This window comes from Scaptodrosophila lebanonensis, unplaced genomic scaffold (genome assembly GCF_003285725.1).
Source record: "Scaptodrosophila lebanonensis strain 11010-0011.00,11010-0021.00 unplaced genomic scaffold, SlebRS2 tig00000096-arrow-pilon, whole genome shotgun sequence".
Lineage (NCBI taxonomy): Eukaryota > Metazoa > Arthropoda > Insecta > Diptera > Drosophilidae > Scaptodrosophila > Scaptodrosophila lebanonensis.
Window position 1 is genome coordinate 934939 of NW_022060567.1, and position 12475 is coordinate 947413.

General features: G+C 43.2%; 1 protein-coding gene across 3 annotated transcripts; it reads left to right on the forward strand.

The window, feature by feature from the left end:
• Nucleotides 1-372: 372 nt before the first annotated feature.
• On the forward strand, nt 373-12314 carry LOC115627643 (spectrin beta chain). 3 transcript variants are annotated; one of them, XM_030523377.1, is made up of 9 exons: nt 373-483; nt 3730-4291; nt 4458-10044; nt 10104-10300; nt 10356-10524; nt 10978-11028; nt 11457-11563; nt 11630-11796; nt 11867-12314. In XM_030523377.1, exons 2-9 carry the CDS (start codon nt 3830-3832, stop codon nt 12051-12053), a joined length of 6927 nt encoding a protein of 2308 aa, XP_030379237.1. In that variant the 5' UTR covers nt 373-483; nt 3730-3829; the 3' UTR covers nt 12054-12314. The 3 variants fall into 3 exon arrangements, with proteins under 3 accessions (XP_030379237.1, XP_030379238.1, XP_030379239.1); XM_030523378.1 differs by lacking the exon at nt 10978-11028; XM_030523379.1 differs by lacking the exons at nt 10978-11028; nt 11457-11563; nt 11630-11796; nt 11867-12314 and adding an exon at nt 10756-10894.
• Nucleotides 12315-12475: the final 161 nt, after the last annotated feature.

The window sequence follows — 12475 nt, forward strand, 5'->3', positions numbered from 1 at the left end:
TCAGGCTAGTGTGTGCATTACAAAAGCCTGACAGGTGTATTTCATTTGCGTTACAATGTAATTGAGCAGATACAGTTTAATAGCCGTAAAAAAACACACGAAATCTCCTTTTTTGTTTAATTCTGCCGAAGCAGCAGTGGCAGACGGCACTACAATCAGGGCTAAGAGCTGGTGTTCAACTCGAGAATTAATCGAATTGAAAGGTATGCAACGCGAAATATGTCGATAAATATTGTTCAAATAATGCATAGGTTGTCAGCTTGCGACTTTCGCATCGAGTTGGCAGCAGCGATTTCTCTCCGATGTTTTGACTGATACATACATTTTCCATTCAGATTCAGCAGTCACTCTTTTTTTTTACTCGCAAGTGAAGTTCATCCGCAAGAATAAGCGAAGTAATATTAATTAAATGCGAAAATTATATGAAAATTGTGTATTTTATGAATCAATTAGGGAAAACTGAACAGCTAAATTGTCGAGTAGGTAAGTGCATGTTAAAATTCTCACCGGAAAAGCGGCAAATAAAAAATTCAACGTCGGGATTATAGACCAACGCCCAGCCATGTAATTCAAAGCAGCCATCAAAAGTATCTTAAGCCAAAAGTGGGCCAATCAGTTGATCGTTCGTTGCAGTGCTAGTGCTACCTACCCTTTAGGTGTTTCCAAGTGATTAATTATCTCGCAGATATGCAATATATATAAATATATACATATAAATATGTATACGCACACATAGTTAAAAACATCATCGATTAAAATTGCCTGCCTGCCTGACTACTGCTTGACTATCGCGGCCGCGGCCAAAATAGCGGCAGCGGTGGCGGCGTTGATGACATCATTCAGCTCAGTCTCTGTGCGCTGTGTCGTGTCTGTGCTTGTATCTGTGGTTGTATTTGTGTCCGTGAGAGCGTGCGCACCACACCGCACTCGAACTCGAAGTGGATGTGATGTGCTCATTACGCTGTTACTGCTCTAATCGAATTGAACGAATGCCGTTCGAACTAAAAAAAACTTAAAATATAATAACAGAAACGGAATTAGTACAGTGCGATTACGAATTACATTCTCATCCATTCAACGAACGTACATATATGTAAACAAAAATAAACCAAAACAAAATGCGAGAATCAGTGTATAACGTTTGTCAAAGCCAGTGAAGAATTCAACTTTGGTAACTTTTATCCATCGTCACCATCGAGTGACAAATCCAGCAGCAAAAACACACACAAATATACATATATTTTCATTTTATTGTAATCATATCAATCGTCGTATCTTTGAGAACGCAATCATCACACATACATATGTTTGTACAAACATACAGTTACGTGCACAAATACACGCGCCCAGCAAACGCACCTTAAAAGCGCGCACACATACATATTTTGTGTACAGATGTATGTGTATATGTGCATGTAAAAATAGGAAATCCTTCCAAGAGGTCACGAGTTGAATTGAAGTTGCTTTGCTTCTACGCATAATAAACACTTGTAACTCACACATATGTACATACATATACGTGTATATGAAAAAGTGTATGTATTGTATGCATGTGTTTGAACAAGTGAAGCAAACCTTGTTTATTACAATAACGTAATCAACGGCTTCGCTATCAAATGTAAATACATAAAGGTATACAAAAGCCGCATAATATTTACGCACACATAAATATACGTGCATATATGTTTGTGCATATGTATGTATGTATGTGCATGTGCTTGTATGTTTGTGCGCTGTGGCGGCCCCAAACAGTGCGGCCGACAGTTGAAAATGAAAAATGAGCTAAATGTAAACGAAAACATTGGCTTTGACTACTTAAGTTGCTTTCATCAAAGTTGGGCAGCCCATGCTAAAACTGGTTTTTATATGTATGTATGTATTTTTAACCGCGAATTAAACTAATAACAACAATAAACACCGCTTGTACGTATGTGTGTGTATGTGTCTTTAATTAACAGAATTGCACAACTCCGGTTGCTCCACCCACCCATCCACTGCCATGAAATGAAGTTAATTTTCTTTTTTCTCCCATTTGAGACGAGCCAGCATGAAATTGAAGTTGACCCCAAGATCATGTGCATACAAACATATGTATGTATGTATGCAGTGTGTGTATTTATCTTTTTACATGTGTGCACGTACCTATGTATGTACATATGTACATATCTAAAAGAAAAAGTGATGCAGAGTTCAAAACTACCCTTTTTGATGCTTGCGCCGCCCCAAAGCGAGCACACACATTATTAGCTCAGATACTCTCCAGTATTACTCTACACTCTCTTTTGTGTGCGTGCGTATTTTGTTCTCACTGTTGGCGTTGCTGTTGTTGTTGCCTGGGTTTTGGCTCTCTCATGTTTCGCCCAGTTTTTAAGCTTCGTTTTAATAATAAAAAATATTACGTAATAGATAATAGAAACGAACTGTGTCTGCGTTTGTGCTAAATTTTTAACCTATGCCAATTCATTTTCTTCTCTTTTTTAATGACACTCTGACTATACATGCGTTGAGTATGTGTTAGTGTTTGTATTGTTTATTGTTATTGCGGTTGGACGTGCTGTTCTAAAAATTAGTTAGTTTCACATTCGCAAGCTAGGCACACACATATGTACATACATATGTATGTACATATATATACATATGTATGTATATATGAGGGTATGTAGTAAAATGAGCTCATTGAGAACACAAACAGTAATTTTGATTGGCCAAAAAAGCTGAGGTGAATTGAAAGCAGCTAACTGCATTGTGTGGAGTGATTTGTGTAAACAAATAGAGAAAATTACATGTACACATATGTATGTATGTACATAAATACATACATATGTATGTATAGTATGTGCATGTTTGCCTCATTGAATATGCAAACAAAGTTACCTGCACGATAAAGTATCTTTTTAATGCACTTAAAGTTGACCTTATAATACACATACATATGTATGTATGTATTCGATTTACCGATTCAAATGGCATACGTTGCCATACAAAAGTGCTCACTAATTTTTAAACGGTATTTCGGTCATTCCAATGGTTTCTGAATTGAATTTCCTGTAATTTGACGGTTCGTCAGCTTGTATGCATTATACATACATACATACTCATACATACAATAGGTATGCCATTTAAATTTGTTCGCATAAAGCACACATATGTATGTACATATAAAAACAACAAAAAAAATATACCCAACCCTCGCTTCAGCGCCTTCAATTTCTGTAGGCGTGACGTAATCATATTAACTATAGTTGTAGTACATACATACATATACATATGTATATGTAGAAATGCGTTCATTTCAAATAATGTCATCACACGCTCAAGCCACGATCGGGCTTCGCTTGACCCCACGCCGACATGTCAAAGACATAATTATATTTTCCCTGCACTCACACACAAGCAGACATATGTACATACATACATACAAATGTATATCAATTTGTATATGGTATGAAGAAAGTGTGACGCCAGACATGTCTTATGATTCACACCAGACCATAATAATATATAATGGACTGGGCTGAAATTGAGTGGCGGGGAGGAGAGTGGAATAGCTAGCTAGTACGGGTGGGGCCTATATACATACATAAGTTCATATGTACGTACATACATACATATGTGTACATATACAATTTTTGCAATTCTATATGCTTATGTACATTCATTTGAAGCTTGCTGCACTTGTAATATTAATTTTTTGTTTATTTTTTATTGGCTTTGGCTGTTTCTTTGCAGTAATTCTTTAAACGAATTTCGGGTGAACAAGGAAATAGAGAAAACAGACCAAAATTGAATTAAGTGCGCATACTGTGGATAATTTTGACAAACAACAACAATGACGACGGACATTTCAATTGTTCGATGGGACCCTAGTCAGGGTCCAGGCAACGAATATATCGACGAATACGAATACGATGGCGGCAACTCCAGTTCACGCCTGTTCGAGCGTTCCCGTATCAAGGCGCTAGCCGAGGAGCGTGAGAGTGTCCAGAAGAAGACCTTCACCAAATGGGTCAACTCGCATCTATGTCGGGTTAACTGCCGCATCTCAGATCTCTATGTGGATATGCGAGATGGCAAACATTTAATCAAATTACTTGAGGTCCTTTCCGGCGAACGATTGCCGAAGCCGACCAAGGGTAAAATGCGAATTCACTGCCTAGAGAATGTCGACAAAGCACTGCAGTTCCTTCGCGAGCAGCGTGTCCATCTTGAGAATATTGGCTCCCACGATATTGTCGATGGAAATGCATCACTTAACTTGGGCCTCATTTGGACCATTATTTTGCGTTTCCAGGTGAGTTATGTTGTCTAATTAGAGCTTCGGATCATTGCATCATACCATTATTGAAAACCATTTGGATTGTTAACATTGTATTGCTAAGACTCTACGATTATAGTGACTAGTCTAAAACATATCTACATTCTCTTTAACTCCCTTAACATATAATTTTACCGCTTAGATTCAAGATATTACAATTGAGGAGGTCGATAACAAGGAAACGAAGTCCGCCAAGGATGCTTTGCTGCTGTGGTGCCAGATGAAGACCGCTGGCTATCACAATGTTAACGTAAGGAACTTTACTACATCGTGGCGCGACGGCCTTGCCTTCAACGCCATCATACACAAACACCGTCCAGACCTAGTGCAATTTGAGAAATTGTCCAAGACAAACGCCATTCACAACCTTAACAATGCATTTGACGTGGCGGAGGACAAATTGGGGCTGGCCAAGCTGCTCGATGCCGAGGATGTGTTTGTCGAGCATCCCGACGAGAAGTCCATCATCACGTACGTGGTTACATATTATCATTACTTCAGCAAGCTGAAACAAGAGACTGTGCAGGGTAAGCGCATTGGCAAGGTTGTGGGCATTGCAATGGAGAACGACAAGATGATTCATGACTACGAGCACTTCACCAGTGACCTGCTCAAGTGGATCGAAACTACCATACAGTCGTTGGGCGAGCGTGAGTTCGAGAACTCCCTGGCTGGCGTTCAGGGCCAACTCGCTCAGTTTTCAAACTATCGCACCATCGAAAAGCCTCCCAAATTTGTCGAGAAGGGCAACCTGGAGGTTTTGCTCTTTACGCTGCAGTCGAAAATGCGCGCTAACAACCAAAAGCCGTATACACCTAAAGAGGGCAAAATGATTTCCGACATCAACAAAGCCTGGGAGCGACTGGAGAAAGCGGAGCATGAGCGGGAACTGGCGCTGCGCGAAGAGCTTATTCGGCAGGAGAAGCTTGAGCAATTGGCCGCTCGTTTCGATCGCAAGGCATCTATGCGCGAGACTTGGCTGTCGGAGAACCAGCGCCTGGTCAGTCAGGATAACTTTGGCTTTGATCTGGCTGCCGTTGAGGCAGCTGCTAAAAAGCACGAAGCCATCGAAACCGATATATTTGCATACGAGGAGCGCGTACTGGCCGTTGTGGCCGTTTGCGATGAACTGGAGTCAGAGCGCTATCATGATGTAAAGCGCATATTGCTACGCAAGGACAACGTTATGCGTTTGTGGACATACTTGCTGGAGCTCTTGCGTGCCCGCCGCATGCGCTTGGAAATCTCGATGCAGCTGCAGCAGAACTTCCAGGAAATGCTCTATATATTGGACAACATGGAGGAGATCAAACAGCTGCTGATGACAGACGACTATGGCAAGCACTTGATGGGTGTTGAGGATCTGCTCCAGAAACACTCGCTAGTGGAGGCCGATATTAACATACTGGGTGAGCGCGTAAAGGTCGTTGTACAAAACTCGCAGAAGTTCCTTAGCGACGACCCCGAATCTTACAAGCCCTGTGATCCCGAAATTATTGTCAGCCGCGTCCAACAATTGGAGGATGCGTATGCAGAGCTGGTCCGCTTGGCCGTCGAACGCCGCAGTCGCCTGGAAGAGAGCCGCAAACTGTGGCAGTTCTACTGGGACACTGCTGACGAGGAGAACTGGATCAAGGAGAAAGAGCAGATTGTGTCTACGGATGAGATCGGTCATGACCTCACCACAGTTAATTTGCTGTTGAGCAAACACAAGGCGCTGGAGTCTGAAATCACATCTCACGATCCTCAGCTGCAGAACGTTGCTAAGGTTGGTGCTGAGCTCATCACTGAGGGCCACTTTGGAGCGGAGCGCATCAAGGATCGCTTGAAGGAGATTCTCTCCAAGTGGGATCACTTGCTCGACTTGACCAAATATCGCAGACAGCGTTTGGAAAATGCAGTCGAGTACTTCCAATTGTTTGCTGATGCGGATGATGTGGACAACTGGATGCTGGACACGCTACGCATTGTTTCCAGCGAGGATGTGGGTCGAGACGAGGCCAATGTCCAATCGCTGCTCAAGAAGCACAAGGATGTTGCTGATGAACTTAAAAGCTACGCCGAAGTCATCGATGCACTGCACAAACAGGCCGAGACCCTCAAGCTCAACGATCCCGAAAAGGACAATGTTGACAAACGTTTGGAGGCGATCGATACACGTTACAAGGAACTGACAGAACTCGCCAAGCTACGCAAGCAGCGACTCCTGGACGCTCTTAGCCTCTACAAACTGATGTCCGAGGCAGATGGTGTTGAGCAATGGATCAAGGAGAAGACCAAGATGCTCGACACAATGGTGCCTGGAAAAGACATTGAAGATGTCGAGATCATGAAGCATCGCTTTGAGGGCTTCGACAAGGAAATGAACGCCAATGCTTCCCGCGTGGCCGTCGTTAATCAATTGGCCCGCCAACTGTTGCATGTCGAGCATCCGAACTCCGATGAGATACTCGAACGTCAAAATCATCTTAACCAGGAGTGGTCGACGTTGCGCGAAAAGGCCGAGGCGAAGATGGATGACCTGAAGTCGGCCCATGGTGTGCAGACCTTCTACATTGAGTGCCGCGAAACCATCTCTTGGATCGAGGATAAGAAACGCATACTCACAGAAACCGATAGCCTGGAAATGGATCTTACTGGTGTTATGACCCTACAGCGTCGCCTTAGCGGAATGGATCGCGACTTGGCTGCAATCCAAGCCAAACTGTCCAGTTTGGGTCGTGAAGCCGATAGCATTGAGGCTGAGCATCCAGAAGAAGCGCAGCTAATACGCGAGCGTATAGCCCAGATCGAACTCATCTGGGAACAGTTGACGCAGATGCTAAAGGAACGTGATTCGAAGCTGGAAGAGGCTGGTGACCTGCACCGCTTCCTACGCGATTTGGATCACTTCCAGACTTGGTTGACCAAGACCCAGACCGATGTAGCTTCCGAGGACACCCCGACATCGCTGCCCGAAGCAGAGAAACTCCTTAACCAGCACCAGTCGATACGTGAGGAAATCGACAACTACACCGAGGACTACAAGAACATGATGGAGTATGGTGAACGTTTGACTTCTGAGGGCAGCACTTCCGACGATCCACAGTACATGTTCTTACGTGAGCGTCTAAACGCGCTCAAGGATGGTTGGGAGGAGCTCCACCAAATGTGGGAGAACCGGCAGGTACTCCTGTCTCAGAGCCTTGATCAGCAACTGTTCAATCGCGATGCGCGTCAGACCGAAGTATTACTTAGCCAGCAAGAACATTTCCTCAGCAAGGATGACACTCCTGTTAACTTGGAACAGGCCGAAAATCAGCTTAAGCGTCACGAAGCCTTCCTCACCACCATGGAAGCCAATGACGACAAAATTAATACTTTGCTGCAGGTGGCCGACACCCTTGTCGAAAAGGAACACTTCGATGCCGACAAAATTGGCAAGCGCGCAGAGAATATTACTGGACGTCGCGATGACAATCGACAGCGCGCGCTGGATCAGCACGAGAAGTTGAAGAACCAGGTTAAGTTGCATGAATTCCTGCAGGACCTGGAGGAGTTGGCCGAATGGGTGCAGGAGAAGTACGTGACATCCCAGGACGAGACCTACAGAAGCGCCAAGACCATACACTCCAAGTGGACAAGACATCAGGCCTTTGAGGCTGAAATTGCAGCTAACAAGGAACGTCTTTACGAAGCAGAGAAGTCAGCCCAGGAGCTCTCGAAAGAGAAACCTGAGTTCAAGGACGTTATTGAGCCCAAACTGAAGGAGCTGGCGAAGCAATTCGAGGATCTAGAAGTGCACACGAAAGAGAAGGGCGCCATGCTATTTGACGCCAACCGTGAGGTGCTCGTCCAACAGACGTGTGACGACATTGATTCGTATATCACTGACCTGGAGAAACAGATTGTCAGCGGAGATACTGCCAACGACTTGACATCGGTCAATATACTCATGCAGAAGCAACAAGTCATCCAAACACAGATGGCCGTCAAGGCCCGACAGGTGGAGGAAATTGACAAACAAACTGAATACTTACAAAAGACCGTGCCTGAGGAGAAGATCGAACCCATTGTGGTGAAAAAGACAGCCGTACTCGAGCGCTTTGAGAAGATCAAAGCCCCATTGCTAGAGCGTCAGAAGCAGCTGGAGAAGAAGAAGGAGGCCTTCCAGTTCTGCCGCGATGTCGAGGATGAGAAATTATGGATTGACGAGAAACTGCCAGTTGCAAACTCAAATGACTATGGAAACTCATTGTTCAATGTCCACGTCCTGAAGAAAAAGAACCAGTCGTTGGCCACAGAGATTGACAACCACGAGCCACGCATCATGGCTATATGTAACAATGGACGCAAACTGATCGACGAGGGCCACGAGGATGCTAAGAAGTTCGAGGCTCTTATTAGCGACCTAACACAGAAGTGGCAAGAATTGAAGGATGCGATCGAGAATCGCAAGAAGCATTTGTTGGAGTCCGAGAAGGTGCAACAGTATTTCTTCGATGCCCAGGAAGCTGAGTCCTGGATGAGCGAACAGGAGCTCTACATGATGGTGGAGGATCGCGGCAAGGATGAGATAAGCGCACAGAACCTAATGAAGAAGCACGAAAATCTAGAGCAATCGGTGGAGGACTATGCCAACACCATTCGCCAGCTTGGCGAGGTTGCGCGCCAGTTTAGCAGCGACGATGTCTCCAGCGGTGATGCGGTTGCCGTGAAACAATCGCAGTTAGACAAATTGTATGCCGGTCTTAAGGATCTAGCGGGTGAGCGACGAGCGCGGCTCAATGAGGCCCTGCAACTGTTCATGCTGAGTCGTGAAGTTGACGATCTGGAACAATGGATTACGGATCGTGAGGTTGTTGCTGGCTCGCAGGAGCTGGGACAGGACTACGATCACGTCACCTTGCTTTCCGAACGCTTCAATGAATTCGCACGTGATACCGAAGTCGTTGGTGGCGAGCGCGTTGCCAAGGTTAATAGCATTGCTGATAATCTAATACAGGCGGGCCACTCGGACTCTGCGACCATTGCCGAATGGAAGGACAACTTGAATGAATCGTGGCAGGACCTGCTTGAACTTATCGAAACTCGCACTCAGATGTTGGCCGCATCAAGGGAGCTTCACAAATTCTTCCACGACTGCAAGGACGTGCTCGGCCGCATTCTCGAGAAGCAACATGGCGTCTCCGATGAACTTGGCCGCGATGCTGGCTCCGTCTCGACCCTTCAGCGCAAACACTACAACTTCCTGCAGGACCTCACCACACTCTACTCGCAGGTGCAACAGATCCAAGAGGAGTCCGCCAAATTGCAGGACGCCTATGCCGGTGACAAGGCAAAGGAAATAACCAATCGCGAGCAGGAAGTTCTACATGCCTGGGACAATCTGCAAGCTATGTGCGATGCACGCAAACAAAAGCTTGCCGACACCGGTGATCTGTATAGATTCTTCAATATGGTGCGCATCCTCATGATTTGGATGGAGGATCTAGTGCGCCAGATGAATACATCGGAGAAGCCGCGCGACGTTTCCGGCGTCGAACTGTTGATGAACAACCATCAGAGTCTAAAGGCCGAAATCGATACGCGAGAAGACAACTTCGGTGCATGCATATCCTTGGGCAAGGAGTTGCTTACCCGCAACCATTACGCGTCCGCTGATATTAAGGACCGTCTTCTACAGCTAAGCAATAGTCGCAATGCGTTGCTCAGACGTTGGGAGGAGCGATGGGAGAACCTGCAATTAAGTGAGTTTTGAAAAATAAACACTCGATGTCCATCTAATACTAATGCTCGCTTTTTACAGTCCTGGAGGTCTATCAGTTCGCCAGAGATGCTGCCGTTGCGGAGGCTTGGCTTATTGCACAGGAGCCGTACCTGTTGTCTTCTGAATTGGGACACACAATCGACGAAGTTGAGAACCTGATAAAGAAACATGAAGCATTTGAGAAATCTGCAGCCGCGCAGGAAGAGCGCTTCAGTGCACTTGAGCGTTTGACAACAGTAGGTGTTACCTCAAATATTTATGGGTCCCCTTTTAACTATGCATTTTTTTCAGTTTGAGCTTAAGGAAATGAAGAGGCGTCAGGAACTAGCGGAAGAAGCAGAACGGCTGCGAATCAAGGAGGAATTGGAGGCTAAGGCTGCATCCGAAGCGGCGGAGCAAGCCAAACGTGAGGCTGAGCGACGTGATGACGTCGACGTGGGCATCACCGATGACACAGCAGGTATAATGCGCCTCTTTCTCATTTTTATGATTAAATGCCATTCCAAATTCATATTAATTCACAATTTTACGTTATTTTTATTTTATTTAATTCTACTCTTAATTATTATTTCGTTCACCGATCTAAACGACGACTGCAATTGCCGCGTTTGTTTTGGTGCCATTGCTATTAACATCCATATATACAATATATATATTATATATATTTTAATCACTAACATGCCATTGCAAGTACATAACAACATCTAACAAAAACTACGTTTTGCCAATGAACAAAAAAGAAATAAATCTTGAACATTTCGTCCTATTCACTCATGCATACACGAAAATTCTCGGATTAAAATAAATACAAAAAATGCAATAACAACTCCACAAAAAAATCAATGTAACTAAAAACAAATCAAATTAAAACTGTTCTAACAAATTTAACAAAAACTATTAAAAAAAAAACCAGACACTGCCGACACAGCAGTGGATATCGAACGGGCTGTTGAAACACAAACAGGTATATATTTCATTAACATATGTAGATAGAAGCATGATTAATTGATAATCGTAGTTGCAGCTATTAACCAGACCCTAACTCCTCTTCTCATTTGTGTTTGTCCAAAACTAATCAGTTCATTGGTTTTGGCGGCCTTTCTAACGTATCTAGTTGGTTTTGCTGGCTGGTCAATAATCTTCATACTACACTATTAACAACAACAAAATATGCATCACATACAAAACAGTCCAATTCTAGAATTCTCAATTGTCTTAAATATTTACTAGAATCTTGCACACTGTTTTGAGGTTTTGTGTGTTGTTCTTATTTATTAATAAAGGGATAAATTGCAATGACCGCCAGACAGCAACTAAATAAATTACACACATATGTAACTTAAAATTTTTGAAATCACTAAAAATGATTTTTTTCTTCTGCTATGAATTTAGAACGTGGCGCCGCACCTGTTCCTGGTGAGGGCCAGGAAGGCTATCTGACACGAAAACACGAATGGGAGTCGACCACCAAAAAAGCCTCGAACAGATCGTGGGACAAGGTACGTATTCCTTACAAATAAATATTAAGTTTCCTAAAATATATCGGATTTATGTGCGCATTTTAGGTTTACATGGCTGCACGAGGCGGTCGCATTTCCTTCTTCAAGGATCAGAAGGGTTACAAGAGTAATCCCGAATTGACCTTCCGCGGAGAACCAAGCTACGACCTGCAGGGCGCCGCCATTGAAATTGCCAGTGACTATACCAAGAAGAAGCATGTCTTAAGAGTCAAGTAAGTTAATAAGAAAAAGTTGAAATGAATTCCCATTTAATATTATGATTTCCCAACTCTAATCCTCTAGGCTCGCCAGTGGTGCTGAGTTCTTGCTGCAAGCCCACGATGATAACGAAATGTCACAGTGGGTATCTTCCCTAAAAGCCCAAAGCGATTCGGCAGCTGTTGCAGCAAGCAGATCCCAAACTCTGCCAGCTACTTCACAAAAGGACGAACCAAAGCGCAGATCGTTTTTTACTTTAAAGAAAAAGTAAAATAAAAAGTAATAGGAGCGAAAAATGCAAAAACAAACAAAAAACAACAACAAATAAATACAAAATATATATTTTTTTCATATATTTAATGCAAGAACCTTATTTCATAAAAACTACCAGAAAAAAATGAATGAAAGAAAAGAGCAAAGTAAAAAATTATTATGCTTATCAAATTTGCACGATAAATACTGCTATTATTGATTAAACGTATGTATCTTATTTATTTAAACAAATACAAAGTAATATAAAGATTAAAAACAATTAAGAAAAACTCGTGTATGCATTTCAATGTATTCAATAAATAAACTAAAAGAAAATATTCCCCAAACATACAAAATACTTTAATTTGTATTTGACTGCTAGCATTACATTATATAGTATATTGATTTTTCGAGTATTTTTAGTTGTTACAGTCGATTTCT

What these genes read in the sequence shown, in the direction of transcription:
- LOC115627643 (XM_030523377.1), top strand. Translation starts at nt 3,830, where the DNA reads ATGACGACGGACATTTCAATTGTTCGATGGGACCCTAGTCAGGGTCCA. An exon ending in ATGGGAGAACCTGCAATTAA is followed by an intron (nt 10,045 to 10,103) that starts GTGAGTTTTGAA and finishes CGCTTTTTACAG; the next exon opens with TCCTGGAGGTCTATCAGTTC. An exon ending in GGCTGTTGAAACACAAACAG is followed by an intron (nt 11,029 to 11,456) that starts GTATATATTTCA and finishes CTATGAATTTAG; the next exon opens with AACGTGGCGCCGCACCTGTT.